General features: G+C 44.0%; 1 protein-coding gene across 2 annotated transcripts in view; it reads left to right on the forward strand.

The window, feature by feature from the left end:
* Positions 1–777: 777 nt before the first annotated feature.
* Positions 778–18,187, forward strand: part of ube3c (ubiquitin protein ligase E3C) — a 33,979-nt gene continuing 16,569 nt past the window's right edge. Inside the window, exons 1-15 of one of the 2 annotated variants that reach the window (XM_046850996.1) lie at positions 778–913; positions 3,001–3,105; positions 3,403–3,456; positions 3,536–3,610; positions 4,694–4,840; positions 5,242–5,357; positions 8,581–8,738; positions 8,845–8,998; positions 9,538–9,758; positions 9,875–10,032; positions 10,174–10,361; positions 15,268–15,354; positions 15,471–15,628; positions 16,270–16,308; positions 16,518–16,744. In XM_046850996.1, the coding sequence (XP_046706952.1) occupies positions 3,040–3,105; positions 3,403–3,456; positions 3,536–3,610; positions 4,694–4,840; positions 5,242–5,357; positions 8,581–8,738; positions 8,845–8,998; positions 9,538–9,758; positions 9,875–10,032; positions 10,174–10,361; positions 15,268–15,354; positions 15,471–15,628; positions 16,270–16,308; positions 16,518–16,744 (1,848 nt within the window). In that variant the 5' untranslated portion in view covers positions 778–913; positions 3,001–3,039. The remainder of the gene's footprint in view (positions 914–3,000; positions 3,106–3,402; positions 3,457–3,535; positions 3,611–4,693; positions 4,841–5,241; positions 5,358–8,580; positions 8,739–8,844; positions 8,999–9,537; positions 9,759–9,874; positions 10,033–10,173; positions 10,362–15,267; positions 15,355–15,470; positions 15,629–16,269; positions 16,309–16,517; positions 16,745–18,187) is intronic. The other variant, XM_046850997.1, reaches the window with a different exon arrangement.

An 18,187-nucleotide genomic window follows, 5' to 3' on the forward strand; every position in this document is an offset into this window, starting at 1 on the left:
ACCACACCACACAACTCCACACCACACCACACAACATTACACCACACTCGCCACACAACTTCACACCACACCACACCACACCACAAAAATACATATATATTAAATATATTTTAAATAACAACGCCACACAAGCCACACAACTCTACGCCACACAAATCCACACCATGCTACAAAACTCCACCACACCACACAACTCCACACAACTCCACACTCCACACAATGCCACACAACTCCACACACACCACACAACTCCACGCCACAAGACTCCACGCCACACAACATTACACCACACTCACGCCACACAACTCCACACCACACCACACAACTCCACGCCACAAAACTCCACGCCACACCACACCACACACACAACTCCACTCCACACCACACAACTCCACACAACTCCACACCACACCACACAACTCCACGCCACAAAACTCCACACCACACCACACCACACAACATTACACCACACAACTCCACACAACTCACACCACACCACACAACATTACACCACACCACAAAAATACATATATATTAAATTACATTTAAATGTGAAATATATTTAAAATAACTAAAAACTAATAATCACACACACACACACACACACACACACACACACACACACACACACACACACACACACACACACACACACACAATGACCTTAAAGTTAATGCAGGAAGTGCTTTTGACACTCTACACCGCCCCCAAAGCGCATCGACCAATAGGATTGCAGGGTCTCCGAATCGGTCGAATCGCGTGTGACGCTGATTGGGGGTGGGCGTGGCCACGGCTCTGTTGTGCTTCTGAAAGCTACAGCTGAGGAGGGAAGCAGAGCGGCGCAGTTTTTGTTTCGGTTTCTCGGATATTTGTTCACATTTCATCTTAAACTGAATATTTATCTACATTTCAGGTAAATGTTCAGCTTTATACCGGTGTGAAAAAGGGTGAAAGTGTTCTAAACCCGGGCAGGAGTCACTCCTGAAGTGCAGCACAGGGTCTGAATGCCGGAGCGCTATGCTAAGCTAGGCTAGGCTAGGCTAGCTCTTTTACGGATTAAAATGGCGGTGTTTCCATTGTTTTTGTAGTTACAGGTTTATTTTTCTGGGAATGAGGAGACACAATAGCGGAATATGTTCTACCACACAAACCCGAGTGATGTCAAATCCGCGGTCAGTTTGTGTTCATTCTGCTGAGTCATTAGCAACCTACAGTGTTAGCTAACCTGCACAACGAGCTGTGTCCCAATCCGCTACATGTGCACTACTCAGGGTGCAGGGCCCGAACTCAAGTACCCTATTTAACCCTATTTACACTCCGTTTACAACACTGCCTTCTTCCTCCTCCTCTTCTTCTTCTTCTGACTCATCTTCCTCCTCCCCTTCTTCTTCCTCCTCTTCTTCTCTTTCCTCCTCTTCTTCCTCCTCCCCTTCTTCTTCCTCCTCTTCTTACCCACCTCCCTTCTTCTCCCTCCTCCTCTTTCTCATCTTCTTCACCTTCTCATTCCTCATCCTCTTCTTCCTCCTTCTGCTCCTTCTCCTCCCTTATTCCTCTTCCTCCCCTTCTTCTTCATCCTCCTCTTCCTCTTCTTCCTTCTCATTCCTCATCTTCTTCTTCCTCCTTCTGCTCCTTCTCCTCTCCTTATTCCTCTTCCTCCTCTTCTTCTTCCGCTTCTTCCTCCTCCGATGCCTCTTCCTCATCCTCTTCTGTTTCCTTCTGCTCCTTCTCCTCTCCTTCTTCTTCCTCTTCTTCCTTCTCATTCCTCATCTTCTTCTTCCTTCTTCCTCCTCTTCTTCCTCTTCTTCCTCCTCCCTTCTTCTTCCTCCTCCTTTCTTCTTCTTCCTCCTCCTCCCTTCTGTTTTCTCCTCCTCTTCTTCTTGCTCATCCTCTTCTTCCTCCTATTCCGTGTCTCACTCATCCTCTTCTTCTTCATCCTCTTCTTCTTCCTCCTTTTCTTCTTCCTCCTCCTTCTCCTCTTCTTCCTCTTCCCCTCTTCTTCTTCATTTCTTCTTGTTCTTCTTTTTATTCATATTCTTCTCATACTTCAACTTTGTTTTCTTCCTATGCTTTCTTTTCCTCCTCATCATCATCTTCCTCTTTCTTCTTTTACTAATTTCACTTCCTCCTTCTTCTTCTGTAGGATGTTACTGAGCTCAGATTGAGATTGTATTGTTTTATTGTGTAATATTTTATGAATGAATGATTTCAGTATTTAGTGTAGAAGCAGAAATGTATCACTTTATAAATAAAATCTACAGCAGCAGCCAAAAGTTTCTCTTCTACTTCAGTGGACTTTCTCTCTTTTTATACTCCACATTGTGCATTAATACTGAAGTCATCCAAACTACAGTCCAATGTATCCTTAAGTGCAGTCTTTAAAACTGTCTCAGGAAAGAAGGACTGAGAGCTACCTCTGCTGCAGAGGATAAGTTCAGCAGCCGCAGATTTACATCAACGCTTCGAGTTCAATCACACCTCCAGGTTCTGTAAGAGCTATTTGTCCATGAAGGAGAGTGATGAAGTGCTGCATCAGAAGATCTGACCTGGTAATCACATCATATAAATACAGTTGGGATCATTGTGGATGAATTGGACCGGAGAGTGAAGAAAAACGAGCCAACGAGCACTTAACACCTCAGAGAGCTACTCCAGCTTGCAGGTGGTCGCTCATGAGGTTCACTGAGAGAATAGCAGGTTGGGATTAAAGTTGGTGGCTACTTTGAAGAATCGGAAATATAAAACATACTCTGGGTTGTGAAAGACGTTTTTTGCTCCATGGATCAGAACGCTGTTTGTTATTGGTCAGTAACGAGTACGCTCTGACCAATCAGGTATCAGACATTTAGAAGCAGTCTCCAGTGTCAGGGCTCCAGAACGTGTCTCCTAACAGAGGGCACTGTGACGAGTGTAACTGTAAACGGATAAAAAGTACACTGTGTGTGTGTGTGTGTGTGTGTGTGTGTGTGTGTGTGTGTGTGTGTGTGTGTGTGCGCGCCTCAGGTTATCCAGACGCTGCAGCTCCATGGGAGAATTGTAGCCATGTTCAGCTTCGAGGGAGATTTCAAACGGACACGAAACGTGTCTCTCGGCGGGGCGAGTAAAAAGGTGCGTCGCAGCACTCCTCTGTTATTTTCTTCTCCTCCGTCAATCGTTATTCCTTCAGCACTTCCTCCTTTTACTTTTTCTTTTCCCACGATTTCCTCTTTCCTTTATCTCCATCACCTCTTCCTTTATCTCCATCACTTCTGTTTTCCTTTTTCTCCATCACTTCTCCTTCCTTTATCTCAATCACTACTTCTTCCTTTATCTCCATCACTTCTCCTTCCTTTATCTCCATCACTACTTCTTCCTTTATCACTTCTTTTCATTAGTTTTAATTTAAACTTTTGTTTTGTTTTTCAGGAGGAAAAAACATCACTTCTTCAGCGGACCCAGGAGGAAAGACGCAAGCGTGAGGTGTGTGTGTGTGTGTGTGTGTGTGTGTGTGTGGGGGGCAAGGCCGATGACACTGATGTTGTGTTCTGGTTGTTTTCAGGATGAAAGGAGAAGGTTGAAAAACACAATAATCATCCAGTCCTACATCCGAGGTTTCCAGGAGAGAAAACGACAGGTAGGAGGAACTCACACACAGAGACTGTGTTCAGGGAGTGTAAGGAGGTTGAAGCTCAGTGGTTACGGCATTGGACTTTGGATCGGAAGGTCACAAGTTCAAATCCCACCACCACCAAGCTGCAACTGCTGGGCTTTTAACCCTCCTCAGGCTCAGCTCAGCTCGGGCTCAGCTCGGGCTCAGCTCGGGTTCAGCTCGGGCTCAGCTCGGGTTCAGCTCGGGCTCAGCTCAGGCTCAGCTCAGCTCGGGTTCAGCTCGGGCTCAGCTCAGGCTCAGCTCAGCTCGGGTTTAGTTTAGGTTCAGCTCAGCTCGGGTTCAGCTCAGCTCGGGTTCAGCTCGGGTTCAGCTCGGGTTCAGCTCGGGCTCAGCTCGGGCTCAGCTCAGCTCGGGCTCAGCTCGGGCTCAGCTCAGCTCGGGCTCAGCTCGGGCTCAGCTCAGCTCAGCTCAGCTCGGGTTTAGCTCAGGCTCAGCTTGAATTCAGCTTGGGTTCATCTCAGCTCGGCTTCATCTCAGCTCAGGCTCACCTCGGGTTCAGCTCAGGTTGAAATGCTGAGGTTTTACAGGCAACTGTGTGTTTATTTACATGCATACTTTTAAAATGTCTTTCTTTCTTTTTTTCTTTCTTCTTTCTTTCTTTCTTTCTTTTTCTTTTCATGCATACTTGTTTGATTAGTTACTTGCTTGTTTGTTTTTAAATGTTTTCTACTTGCATACTTTATATAGTAGTCATTTGTTTATTTATTTATTTGTATTCTTTCTAAAATATTTATTTATTTACATGCCCACTGGTTTGATCAGTTACTTTCTTTGTTTGTTTATTTGTTTATTCATAAGTTTTGGTATGAAGCGTTTTTTTCTCCCATTTGTATTTCCGTGCGGTGCGTCAGGAAGAAAAAGAATAAGAAATCAGACCCTGATCATGATTTTTGTGAGGCGAGTTGTTACTATGACAACAGCAGTAACGGTGTGGGGATGAGGGCGGAGTCAGATGTCAGCGTGAATTGTTATTGATAACCCTGTTTTTTGTCTCACCCTGTGTGTGTGTGTGTGTGTGTGTGTGTGTGTGTGTGTGTGTGTCAGTAGCATGGCATCCAGCGAAGCTATTTTGACTGCTGTGTTTGTGATGGTCAGCGATCCTCTGGATCCACTCTCCCAGACGCTGTTCCACTCAGCCTGCTCATCCGCCGCCTGCTCTTCTTCTACCGCCACAGTGAGGACACACAGCGGCTGGTGAGGGCACACACTCACACACTATCACACTCACACTCTCACACACACACACGCAGACACTATCACTATCACACACTCGCACACTATCTCACTCACACTCTCACACACACACACACTATCACACTCACACACTCACACACTATCACACACTCACACACACAGACACTATCACACTCACACTCACACACTATCACACACTCACACACTATCACACTCACACTCTCACACAAACACGCAGACACTATCACACACACACACACACACACACACACACACACACACACACACACACACACAATATAACTGTTTAAAAAGGAAACATGTATCTAAGAGTAATGAAGTACAGAGTCTGCAGTTGTTGAGACGGTGGTGCCGTGACCCGGATGTGTTTGGTGTTACAGATCTGGTTGTGTCAGTGCCTCGTGAAGCATCACGCACAGTTTGTGAAGTTGCTGGTGGGACCTGACAGGAGCACATGCCTCTTCCAGATCAAGAGGCTCCTCGGACACTGCTGCAGGTCTGCTCCATCACTACACTTATTCATCACTCCATCTCTATTACTCCATCACTACACTTATTCATCACTCCATCTCTATTACTCCATCACTACACTCCATCACTCCATCTCTATTACTCCATCACTACACTCCATCTCTATTACTCCATCACTACACTCCATCACTCCATCTCTCTATTACTCCATCACTACACTCCATCTCTCTATTACTCCATCACTACACTCCATCACTCCATCTCTCTATTACTCCATCACTACACTCATCACTCCATCTCTCTATTACTCCATCACTACTTATTCATCACTCCATCTCTATTACTCCATCACTACACTCCATCACTCCATCTCTATTACTCCATCACTGCACTCCATCTCTCCATCTCTATTACTCCATCACTACACTTATTCATCACTCCATCTCTCTATTACTCCATCACTACACTCCATCTCTCCATCTCTATTACTCCATCACTACACTCCATCTCTCCATCTCTCTATTACTCCATCACTACACTTATTCATCACTCCATCTCTATTACTCCATCACTACACTCCATCTCTCCATCTCTCTATTACTCCATCACTACACTCCATCTCTCCATCTCTCTATTACTCCATCACTACACTTATTCATCACTCCATCTCTCTATTACTCCATCACTACACTCCATCTCTCCATCTCTCTATTACTCCATCACTACACTCCATCACTCCATCTCTCTATTACTCCATCACTACACTCCATCTCTCCATCTCTCTATTACTCCATCACTACACTTATTCATCACTCCATCTCTCTATTACTCCATCACTACACTCCATCTCTCCATCTCTCTATTACTCCATCACTACACTTATTCATCACTCCATCTCTCTATTACTCCATCACTACACTCAATCACTCCATCTCTATTACTCCATCACTACACTCCATCTCTCCATCTCTATTTCTCCATCACTACACTCCATCACTCCATCTCTATTACTCCATCACTACACTCCATCACTCCATCTCTCTATTACTCCATCACTACACTCCATCACTCCATCTCTCTATTACTCCATCACTACACTCCATCACTCCATCTCTTTATTACTCCATCACTACACTCCATCTCTCTATTACTCCATCACTATACTCCATCACTCCACTCCATCTCTCCATCTCTATTACTCCATCACTACACTCAATCACTCCATCTCTCTATTACTCCATCACTACACCCATCACTCCATCTCTCTATTACTCCATCACTACACTCCATCACTCCATCTCTATTACTCCATCACTACACTCATCACTCCATCTCTCTATTACTCCATCACTCCATCACTCCATCTCTCTATTACTCCATCACTACACTCCATCTCTCCATCTCTATTACTCCATCACTACACTATTCATCACTCCATCTCTATTACTCCATCACTACACTCCATCTCTCCATCTCTCTATTACTCCATCACTACACTCCATCCTCCATCTCTCTTACTCCATCACTACACTCCATCTCTCCATCTCTCTATTACTCCATCACTCCATCACTACACTTATTCATCACTCCATCTCTATTACTCCATCACTACACTCCATCCTCCATCTCTATTACTCCATCACTACACTCATCACTCCATCTCCATCTCTATTACTCCATCACTACACTCCTTTACTCCATCTCTCCATCTCTATTACTCCATCACTATACTCCTCACTCCATCTCTCCATCTCTCTATTACTCCATCACTACACTCCATCACTCCATCTCTCTATTACTCCATCACTACACTCCATCCTCCATCTCTCTATTACTCCATCACTACACTCCATCCTCCATCTCTCTATTACTCCATCACTACACTCCATCTCTCTATTACTCCATCACTACACTCCATCCTCCATCTCTCTATTACTCCATCACTACACTCCATCACTCCATCTCTCTATTACTCCATCACTACACTCCATCACTCCATCTCTCTTACTCCATCACTACACTCATCACTCCATCTCTCTCCATCACTACACTCCATCACTCCATCTCTATTACTCCATCACTACACCATCACTCCATCTCTCCATTATTCCATCACTACACTCCATCACTCCATCTCCATTATTCCATCACTACACTCCATTACTCCATCACTACACCCTTTACTCCATCTCTATTACTCCATCACTACACTCCTTTACTCCATCTCTATTACTCCATCACTACACTCCATCTCTCCATCTCTATTACTCCATCACTACACTCCATCTCTCCATCTCTATTACTCCATCACTACACTCCATCTCTATTACTCCATCACTACACTCCATCTCTCCATCTCTCTATTACTCCATCACTACACTCCATCTCTCTCCATCTCTATTACTCCATCACTACACTCCTTTACTCCATCTCTATTACTCCATCACTACACTCCATCACTCCATCTCTATTACTCCATCACTACACTCCATTACTCCATCTCTCCATTACTCCATCACTACACTCCTTTACTCCATCTCTATTACTCCATCACTACACTCCATCACTCCATCTCTTTATTATTCCATCACTAAACTCCATCTCTCTATTACTCCATCACTACACTCCATCACTCCATCTCTTTATTACTCCATCACTACACTCAATCTCTCCATCTCTCTATTACTCCATCACTACACTTATTCATCACTCCATCTCTCTATTACTCCATCACTACACTCCATCACTTCATCTCTCTATTACTCCATCACTACACTCCATCACTCCATCTCTCTATTACTCCATCACTACACTCCATCTCCATCTCTCTATTACTCCATCACTACACTCCATCTCTATTACTCCATCACTACACTCCATCACTCCATCTCTCTATTACTCCATCACTACACTCCATCACTCTATCTCTATTACTCCATCACTACACTCCATCACTCCATCTCTCTATTACTCCATCACTACACTCCATCACTCCATCTCTCTATTACTCCATCACTCCACTCCATCTCTCCATCTCTCTATTACTCCATCACTACACTCCATCACTCTATCTCTCTATTACTCAATCACTACACTCCTCCCTCACTACACTCTTTAAAGTTTGTGTAGTCTCTTGAGCTGTGTGAGCTGATGTGATGTGTCTCCATGGTGTTTTTGATATGCTCTATGTGTGTGTGTGTGTGTGTGTGTGTGTGTGTGTGTGTGTGTGTGTGTGTGTGTGTGGTCAGACTCCTGCAGCTGTGTGGTGATGACGGTGTAAATGTTGCCGTCCCCATGCGCATGCTGGAGGTGTTCTCCTCTGAGAGGACGTACCTCCCCCCTCTACAGGATGCTGCCACAGCCGCCGCCCTCACCGAGCAGGTTTTGCACTCTATGGTTCAGAAAGGTACCTCACCCCACTCTGCTTTATTTGCCCCTGCCCTCCACCACCATACATGCACACAGTGATGTTTCCTGGTTCATTCAGATTAATGCTGGTTTTCTTTGTACAGGTTATTACAGGACGATGTATGTGCTGGCCAATCACAAGCTCCCGGCCAGTCTGGATTACAGCGACGCCCCCTCACTTCCTCTCGCACACACACTCCTGGAGCACACACTCAAACCACTGCACTGTACATACAGCTCCTGTCCTGCAGGCGCCAGGTACACACACATGCACACACACACACACACACACACACACACACACACACACACAGAGGTGTAATCAGACAGGTGGAGAAATTTGTAATGACTCAAAGGAATGTGCCATAGTAGTAGGTGTGTGTGTGTGTGTGTGAGATTATCTCAGTGTTTACAGTGAGCAGTAAAAGTCTCTGTGTGTGTGTGTGTGTGTGTATCGGTGTGAGAGAGAGCTGTAACGTTTGCTCAGCTTGTGGTCTCTGTGAGTTACACCCCTGTTCCAGTGTGGGAGAGCGAGAGCTTCCACACACACACACACACACACACACACACACACACACACACACACACACACACACACAGTGTGCAGTGGACAGTGTTGTGGACAGTAAATACACACCGATAGAGATACTATTAACAAAAAAATGAATGGAAGAATTATACCATGTCTCTCTCCCTCTCTTTTTATGTTCTCTCTCTGTCTGTCTGTCTGTCTGTCTGTCTGTCTGTCTTTTTTATTATTATCTCTCTTTCTCTCTCTCTCTCTCTCCCTCTCTCAGGCAGTTAGTGTTCTCGGCCTTTACAGAACACTTGGTCTCTCCCCCATTCACTGAGCAGATGTTTCACTTCTTCGTGCCGGCGTTGTCGGACCCCAGACTCGGCTTCCCGTTTCAGGACTTCCTGTACTCCCTGCAGGCCACCGTTTCGTCATCAGACCACGCCCAGCAACACGCCCCCTGGCTCCTCTACTTCGTGCTTTCACTTGGGGAAACGGGCATTGGTGAGACGCTCTCTGTGTGTGTGTGTGTGTGTGTTGTGTTTTCCCAAAATGATGCAAAGTGCTGTTGCATCTCCGTCCGCTGGCTTCACTCAGGTGTGTGTGTGTGTGTGTGTTAGGCTCTCTGTCTGAAGAAGGGCTGCTGTTGTATCTGAGATCTCTCCAGGCTCTGCTCCCTCTGCTTCCTGTGAGCGAGAGCCACACTAGAGCTGATGTCAACAGCGACTCGGAGGACGAGGACGCGGTTGACGCTATGACACACCCACCTTGTGTACAGGTACACACACACACACACACACTCAAACATTGTTCATCACATGTCAACCTTGTGGTCGTTTCCCTAGGTTTACATTCATTTTATTTATTCTGGTTCATTTCTGCATTAAGTGTGTGTGTGTGTGTGTGTGTGTGTGTGTAGGACAACAACAGGATGTCTGTGCAGTTAATCACACAGCTGTGCGTGCAGAAGTTGGACTCCAAGCAGCAGACTAATGCTCTTCTCTCCCTGGTGAGGAGGGACTCAGCCAGCGAGGACATCTTCACCATGATGGCGTCCATCTGCCACACTCTCATGGTGCAGCACCGCATGATGGTGCCCAGAGTCAGGTGAGCGCACACACACACACACACACACACACACACACACACACACACACATTGTGCATTGTTGTTAGCAGTTGATTTTTTTCTGAAGCACTTTTTATTCTGGAGATGTCTGGGTCACGGCACCATAAATATAGACTTGTACAGTAGACGTACCAACTCTGCTGGGTGTACAGCAACAAGCTGATCAGATCGGAGGACGTTGAAGCAGATACGTGATATAACGCAAACCTCCCCAAATCATTTGCATTACAATTTGTTTCAATGACATCAGACTTCCTGGACTACTTTTTTATTGGTTGCAGGGGTGGTTTAAAGGATGAATGGATGGAAGGATAGGTATGTAGATGTATAAATAGGGAGGTGGGATATTGGATGGATGGATGGGTGGGTGGATGGATTGACAAGTAGGTAAAGGTATGGATTGGGAGGTAGGTTGTTGGATGGATGGATGGATGGATGGAAGGATGGATGGAAGGATGGAAGGATGATAAGGTAGGTGGATGGATGTGAGGTAGGTTTTTGGTTAGATAAATAGATAGAGAAGTGGGATTGTTTAGATGGATAGATATGGAGATGGGTTGTTTGTTGGATGGATGGATCTATGGATGACTTAGTAGATTTATAGATGGGAAGGTGGATGTTTGGTTGGATGAATGGATATATGGATAGATGAGTAGCTTTATAGATAGTAAGGTGGATGTTTGGATGGATGGATGGATGGATGGATGGATGGATGGATGGATAGATGAGTAGATTTATAGATGGTAAGGTGGATGTTTGGATGGATGGATGGATGGATGGATGGATAGATGAGTAGATTTATAGATGGTAAGGTGGATGTTTGGTTGGATGGATGGATGGATGGATAATAGTATCTTCTTCTTCTTCTTTCGGCTTCTCCCATTAGGGGGCGCCACAGCGGATCATCCGTCTTCATACCCCCCTGTCCTCACCATTTGCCTTTTTCACCCCAACTGCATGTCTTCCCTCACCACATCCATAAACCTCCTCCTTGCTCCTCCTCTTTTCCTCCTTCCTGGTGTCTCTATCCTCAGCATTCTTCTACTGATATACCCCATGTTCCTCCTCTGCACATGTCCAAACCATCTCAATCTCGCCTCCCTCACCTTGTCTCCAGAAGAATCCTCTATTGGATTATATATATGAATGGAAAATAGTATAATTAGGAGAATAAATAAAAGGAAAGAAAGAAACGAAGCTGTTTGGTAGATGATTTGAGCTTCATTTTTCACCCACTGCTAAAAAAACCCAAATATAACAAATGATTGTAAATGAGAAACTTTTAAAGTCTTAAAAATTGCATTCCAACACAAAGTGTGTAGATTTTATATTTACAGTTTATACAAGTACAGAAGCTGAAACATCTCTGTTTTCTATTGAATCATTCTTAACTAACAGAAGGTCATTCATCAAGGTCATATCACTCCTCCTCTCATCACCGCTCTGTGTGTGTGTGTGTGTGTGTGTGTGTGTTTATCAGCACTTCATTTGGTAATTGAAACGAAGGTTTTTTTTGTCCTCACAGGCAGTAAATCAACTCTGTAGGGCTTTTTGTCTCATTTCACTCACACACTCGTGTTCCATAAAGAGCTGAAGCTCCTCCTCCTCCTCCTGGACCACCAGCTGGGGGTCGTAAACCCCACCGCTCTCCACCGCTCTTACTCATTTCTTTATTCCTCTCTCTCTCTTTTCAGTGAAATCGTTTACACAACCTGCTAGTCATGTTCTTCATGTTGTTGCTTATATACACTGTATGGGCAAAACTCTGTGGACACCTGACTGTCTTTTTAAACATCCCATTTCACATGAAATCCTCATTCACGCTTCTAATAAGCTCCACTCTTCAGGGAAGATGTTCCACTGGATTTTGTAGACATTTAAAGTCAGGTTCTGATGAAGGGGAGGTGAGGAGACCTGAGGTCAGTCAGTGTTCACATTTATCATGTTCAGTAGGGTGTGAGATCTATAGCAGGAGATCCTTCCTTCCTTCCTACCTTCCCTCAATGCAGTTTTCCTTTCTTTCTTCCTTCTTTCCTTTCCTTCCTTTAATGCAGTTTTCCTTCCTTCATTCCTTCCTTTCTTCCTTCAATGCAGTTTTCCCTATTCCTTCCTTCCTTCCTTTCTTCCCTCCCTTCCTCAATGCAGTTTTCCCTTTTCCTTCCTTCCTTCCTTCCTTCCTTCCTTCCTTCCTTCCTTCCTTCCTTCCTTCCTTCCTTCCTTCCTTCCTTCCTTCCTTCCTTCCTTCTTTCTTTCTTTCATTCATTTCATTTCATTTCTTTTTACTCCTCCCATCCATTTCTTTCTTTCTGTTTCCTTCCTTCCTTCCTATCCATCCATCCACCCATAAGAGGAACCAGACTGAAGAAATACCCTGCTGTTATCTGGGTGACAGGAAATACCCTGTGTGTGGAGAATGTTGGTGTTACTGAGCAGGAAGGAAACGTGAGATCTTGATTTGAATGTGGACCGATGGACGTAGGGTTTAGGGTGAAGTCGGGTTTTTAGAGATTAGGAATCGAGCACTTCTTAGAATCGTCTAGATGCTTGGACTCTGTAATCACCACCCCTTCAGTGTGGATGTGTTCTGTCTCTCATGACCCTGAGGTTCATTAAACAGAGAGATGAACCAGCCGGAATGTTCTTTATTCAAGCTTTTGTGTCTCATCGTCGTTCTGGTGCCACTCGACATTAGCAGAACACGTAAAACACACACACACACACACACACACACACATTAATCACTCGTGCTCGCGCCTTTTCTTTCCCTCGTGGGTGTGTTTTCTCGCACATCGGTGTCGGCTCACACACTCTGGGTGAGGATGAGTCCCTGTAGCATTGTCCTCCGCGCAGGTCATTAAGTTAAACGGAGCCTCGCAGGAAACCTTTTCTTTTTTCTTTTTTTATGAGCCGGCGCTTTTACTAATGGGCGCCTTAATAAAGCTTAACAGCTCCTTTAATTCGCCCTGCTGCTGAACACAAACAGGGGTAGATGTAACAGAGTTTGTTTTTCCACCTCCACACCTCCTTCAGCCGTTTAAGGGTCCCAGGGGTCATCAGGGGCAGGAAGAGCGCTGATTAGACTCGCACCCAAAGATCGACGATGCAGAACAACACAGACGCTATCGTACACCTGCACCAAAACGTATAAAAAAGTACAAGTCCCAGTTTCCTCACGAACGTATTAAGCGGCAAACTGCAAGTGTGTTTAGGATCCACCTCGCACTTAAGGGCACTGTTGTTTCTTATTTTATTATTAAACATGAAAACATACACAACAATGCCATGGGGATAAAAAAAAAAAGGAACTAGAGTTAGCGCAGTGTCGCTATGATTACTCACTCTGTACCGGAAATACGATTTATAGTGCGCTGTTTTGCGCATGCGTGAAATCGCTACCACTTCCTGGATCCTGGTTCTAGTTTGAGTTTTGTTCTAGTTTGACTTTTTTTTTTTCTAGTTTAAATTTGGTTCTAGAGTGAGTTTTTTTTTTTCTAGTTTGACTTTTTTTCCTAGTTTGTTTGGTTCTAGTTTGACTTTTTTTTCTAGTTTAAATTTGGTTCTAGAGTGAGTTTTTTTCCTAGTGTGAGTTTGTTCTAGTGTGAGTTTGTTTTAGTGAGAGTTTTTTTCTAGTGTGTGTGTTCTAGTGTGTGTGTTCTAGTGTGTTTTTTCTAGTGTGAGTTTGTTCTAGTGTGAGTTTTTTTCTAGTGTGAGTTTGTTCTAGTGTGAGTTTGTTCTAGTGTGAGTTTGTTCTAGTGTGAGTTTTTTTTCTAGTGTGTGTTTGTTCTAGTGTGTGTTTGTTCTAGTGTGAGTTTTTTTCTAGTTTGAGTTTGTTCTAGTGTGAGTTTTTTCAAGTGTGAGTTTTTTCAAGTGTGAGTTTTTTCCTAGTGTGAGTTTGTTCTAGTGTGTTTTTTCTAGTGTGAGTTTTGTTCCAGTGTGAGTTTGTTTTAGTGTGAGTTTGTTCTAGTGAGTTTTTTTCTAGTTTGAGTTTGTTCTAGTGTGTTTTTTCTAGTGTAAGTTTGTTCTAGTTTGAGTTTGTTCTAGTGAGTTTTTTTTCTAGTGTGAGTTTGTTCTAGTGTGTTTTTCTAGTGTGTTTTTTTCTAGTTTGAGTTTGTTCTAGTGTGTTTTTTCTAGTGTGAGTTTTGTTCCAGTGTGAGTTTTTTTCTAGTGTGAGTTTTTTCTAGTGTGTTTGTTCTAGTGAGTTTTTTTCTAGTGAGTTTTTCTAGTGTGAGTTTTGTTCCAGTGTGAGTTTTTCAAGTTTGAGTTTGTTCTAGTGTGTGTGTTCTAGTGTGTTTTTCTAGTGTGAGTTTGTTCTAGTGAGTTTTTTTTTCTAGTTTGAGTTTGTTCTGGTGTGAGTTTTTTTCTAGTTTGAGTTTTTTTCTAGTGTGAGTTTTTCTAGTTTGAGTTTGTTATAGTGTAAGTTTATTCTAGTGAGGTTTTTCTAGTTTGAGTATGTTCTAGTTTGTATTACTGTTGTTTTGCACAATCATTGTTAAATGTGATTCAGTTGAAAAGAACTCAATGGTGAATAATATATTGAAGTTTTTGTTCTTGTTTTGATGCTTGTGTGTGTGTGTGTGTTTTTTTTTTTTTTTTTTTTTTTTTTTTTTTTTTTTTAAATAGTTGATACTTTCCAAAATAATTCTAAATGTGATTATTTTATCGGTTGGTAGTTTTTCTAGTTCAGATAAATACAATTTTACAAAATCTAAAAGTCTACTACGATTACAATCAATTATGCAAAAGCTGTTTTAAAATACCTGACAGTTCCTCAACCTCAGCTACATCCAGTTCACTACTAGGCTACAGATAACTCAAGATTCTTTTCTCCAGAATGTAAAAAACTGTTAAACCACAGTGCCCCAATCTGCCTTTTTGTCCTCTGCAGGCTCCTGTACAGTTTGGCCTTCAACGCTCGCTTCCTCAGACACGTGTGGCAGCTTATATCATCCATGAGGACCAAAATGATCACAGGGTGAGTGCAGATACCACCATACTTCAGGTAGCTCAAGTACTCAAATACAGTCAATGATGTGTGTGTGTGTGTGTGTGTGTGTGTGTGTGTGTGTGTGTGTGTGTGTTTGGAATCAGGTCTCTGGTGCCGTTGCTGCAGTTGATGTCCCGTGGTTCTTCCATGTCGGCGGAGGACTCAAACAGGATCATCCCTCTGTTCTACCTGTTCAGCTCTCTGTTCAGCCACTCGCTCATCTCCATCCACGACACAGAGTTCTTCGGGGAAGCCCTGGATGGTACCGTGCACACACACACCCACACCCACGCACACACACACCAAAACCAACTGTCTCAACCCTGCATTTTAATGGAGAGAGAGAGAGTGTGTGCCTTTTTACTTTCATTAAAGCATCTCTCTCTTTCTCTATCTTTCTCTCTCTCTCTCTCGCATGCTCTTTCTTTCCTTCTCTAACTCTCTATCGCTTTCTCATGATCTCTTTTTCTCTCTTTCTCTATCTCTATACCTATTTTTCTCTCTCTCTCTTTCTCTCATGCTCTTTCTTTCTCTCCTTCTTTATCTCTATACCTCTCTCTCTCTCTCTCTTGTGCTCTTTCTATCCTCCTTCTCTATCTCTATATCTCTTTCTCTCTCGCTCTCTCTCTCTCTTGCTCACGTTTCCTTCTCTCCTTCTGTATCTTTCTTTCTTTCTTTCTTTCTTTCTTTCTTTCTTTCTTTCTTTCTTTCTTTCTTTCTTTCTTTCTTTCTTTCTTTCTTTCTTTCTTTCTTTCTTTCTTTCTAAAAGGCGATTACTTTACTTTATTAGGCCTTTACTTTGCCAACTGAAAGAAAAACTCTGAGGCAGGTGGTCTTGAAAACAGACCAGTGACTTTCTCTGCTCATGGCGAGGATGTAACAGTATTTTTATTCCGTCTTTAGCAAAAATAACCTGGGCAAAGAGTGAAGGCTACTTAATAGGTGAGTGAAGTGGAGAAGAGAAGGTGTCCATCTGGGGACTGAGGACTACATGGAGAAATACTGGGAGGGCATGCTGGAGTAACCCGATGTCCTGGTGGTCCTGAGTGCTGCCTCAGCTTGTATACAGGGGTTGAGTATTGAGCGTTCTCCATCTCTCTCTCTCTCTCTCTCTCTCTCTCTCTCTCTCTCTCTCTCTCTGTATGTTGTAGGTCAGAGACAGGCGTCTATGATGCCGTTCTCCCTCCTGGAGTTGGTGACCCTGTCTCGGTGTTTACGGGACGCGTGTTTGGGGATCATAAAGCTGGCGCATCCTGAGACTAAGACTGGCCACAGGGAGGAATACGCAGCAGCTTTTCGCAGCGTCGGAGTCAAAACCAGCAGCCAAGTGCAGCAGCGCATCCAGAACCAACAGAAACGCTGGGTCCAGCTCTTCAAGGTCAGAACCACAGGGAGCATGATCTCTGTCCTCCTGACCTTGTACTGTATTATTATAAACATCCCATCTGTCTTTCTGTCTTTCTGTCTGTCTGCCTGCATCTCTGTCTGTCTTTCTGTCTGCCTGCCTCTCTGTCTGTCTTTCTGTCTGCCTCTCTGTCTGCCTGCATCTCTGTCTGTCTTTCTGTCTGCCTCTCTGTCTGCCTGCCTCTCTGTCTGTCTTTCTGTCTGCCTCTCTGTCTGCCTGCCTCTCTGTCTGTCTTTCTGTCTGCCTCTCTGCCAGCCTTTCTGTCTGCCTGCCTCTCAGTCTGTCTGTCTGCCTGCCTCTCAGTCTGTCTGCCTGCCTGCCTCTCTGTCTGCCTGTCTGCCTGTCTGTCTGCCTGTCTGTCTGTCTGTCTGTCTGTCTGTCTGTCTGTCTGTCTGTCTGTCTGTCTGCCTCTGTCTGCCTGTCTGTCTCTGTCTGTCTGCCTCTCTGTCTCTCTCTGTCTGGCTCTCTGTGTCTCTCTGTCTGGCTCTCTGTGTCTCTCTGTCTGCCTCTCTGTCTTTCTGTCTGTCTCTCTTTATCTGCCTCTCTTTTTTGTAAGCATCTCTGTTAGGGATGCATCGAAATGAAAATTCTTGGCCGAAACTGAAAACCTGAAAAAGAGGAAAGCACGGCCGAAAACCGAAACACTGCAAGAAATTTTGCCAATTATTATTACCATTGCATTTATGGCTATGACTGTGTACTAACCTTACTAAAATCAAGGCATTTCAATTGCATGGATTAATATTAAATCATGCAATATATATAATATATATATAAGTTTCAAAGAATAAATCAATTACAAATTATGAAAATATTTATTTCTAGCACATTGCAACAATGCACAGGATAAAATAAATGTTTAACTTAAATGCACTCATGTGTACATTAAATAATAATGTACAGGCCCTCTGGCCTGCTGAAAGGTTGTACCACCTCTCTGTCTGTCTGTCTTTAACTCTCCGTCTATCTTTCTGTTTCTCTCTCTCTCTCTCTCTCTCTCTCTCTCTCTCTCTCTCTCTCTCTCTCTCTCTGTCAGTCTGTCTTTCTTGAGCTCTTTCTGTCTGTCTGTCTTTCTTTCTCTCTCTCTCTCTCTCTCTCTCTCTCTCTCTCTCTCTCTCTCTCTCTCTTCTTTAGGCTTTCTTTTATCTGTATGCATCTCTGTCCATCACTCATTGTCTGTCTCTCGTGCGCTCTCTCTCTCTAGCTCTCTTCCACCCCCCCTCCCTTTCTCTCTCTCTCTGTCTGCCCCATGTGTTTAACCCCTTTGTGATCCCTCTATCCTTGGTGTAGTAGCGGAGGAGTAACGGTTTGTAATAAAGCGTACTGCTTGCTGTTGAAGCTGGTTGAAAGCAGCAGAATCGCATTTCCCAAATTGAAGGCGGGATTTACGGCCGGCCGGCCCTCTGCCGACCCCGC

This window comes from Silurus meridionalis, chromosome 6 (genome assembly GCF_014805685.1).
Source record: "Silurus meridionalis isolate SWU-2019-XX chromosome 6, ASM1480568v1, whole genome shotgun sequence".
Taxonomy (NCBI): Eukaryota; Metazoa; Chordata; class Actinopteri; order Siluriformes; family Siluridae; genus Silurus; species Silurus meridionalis.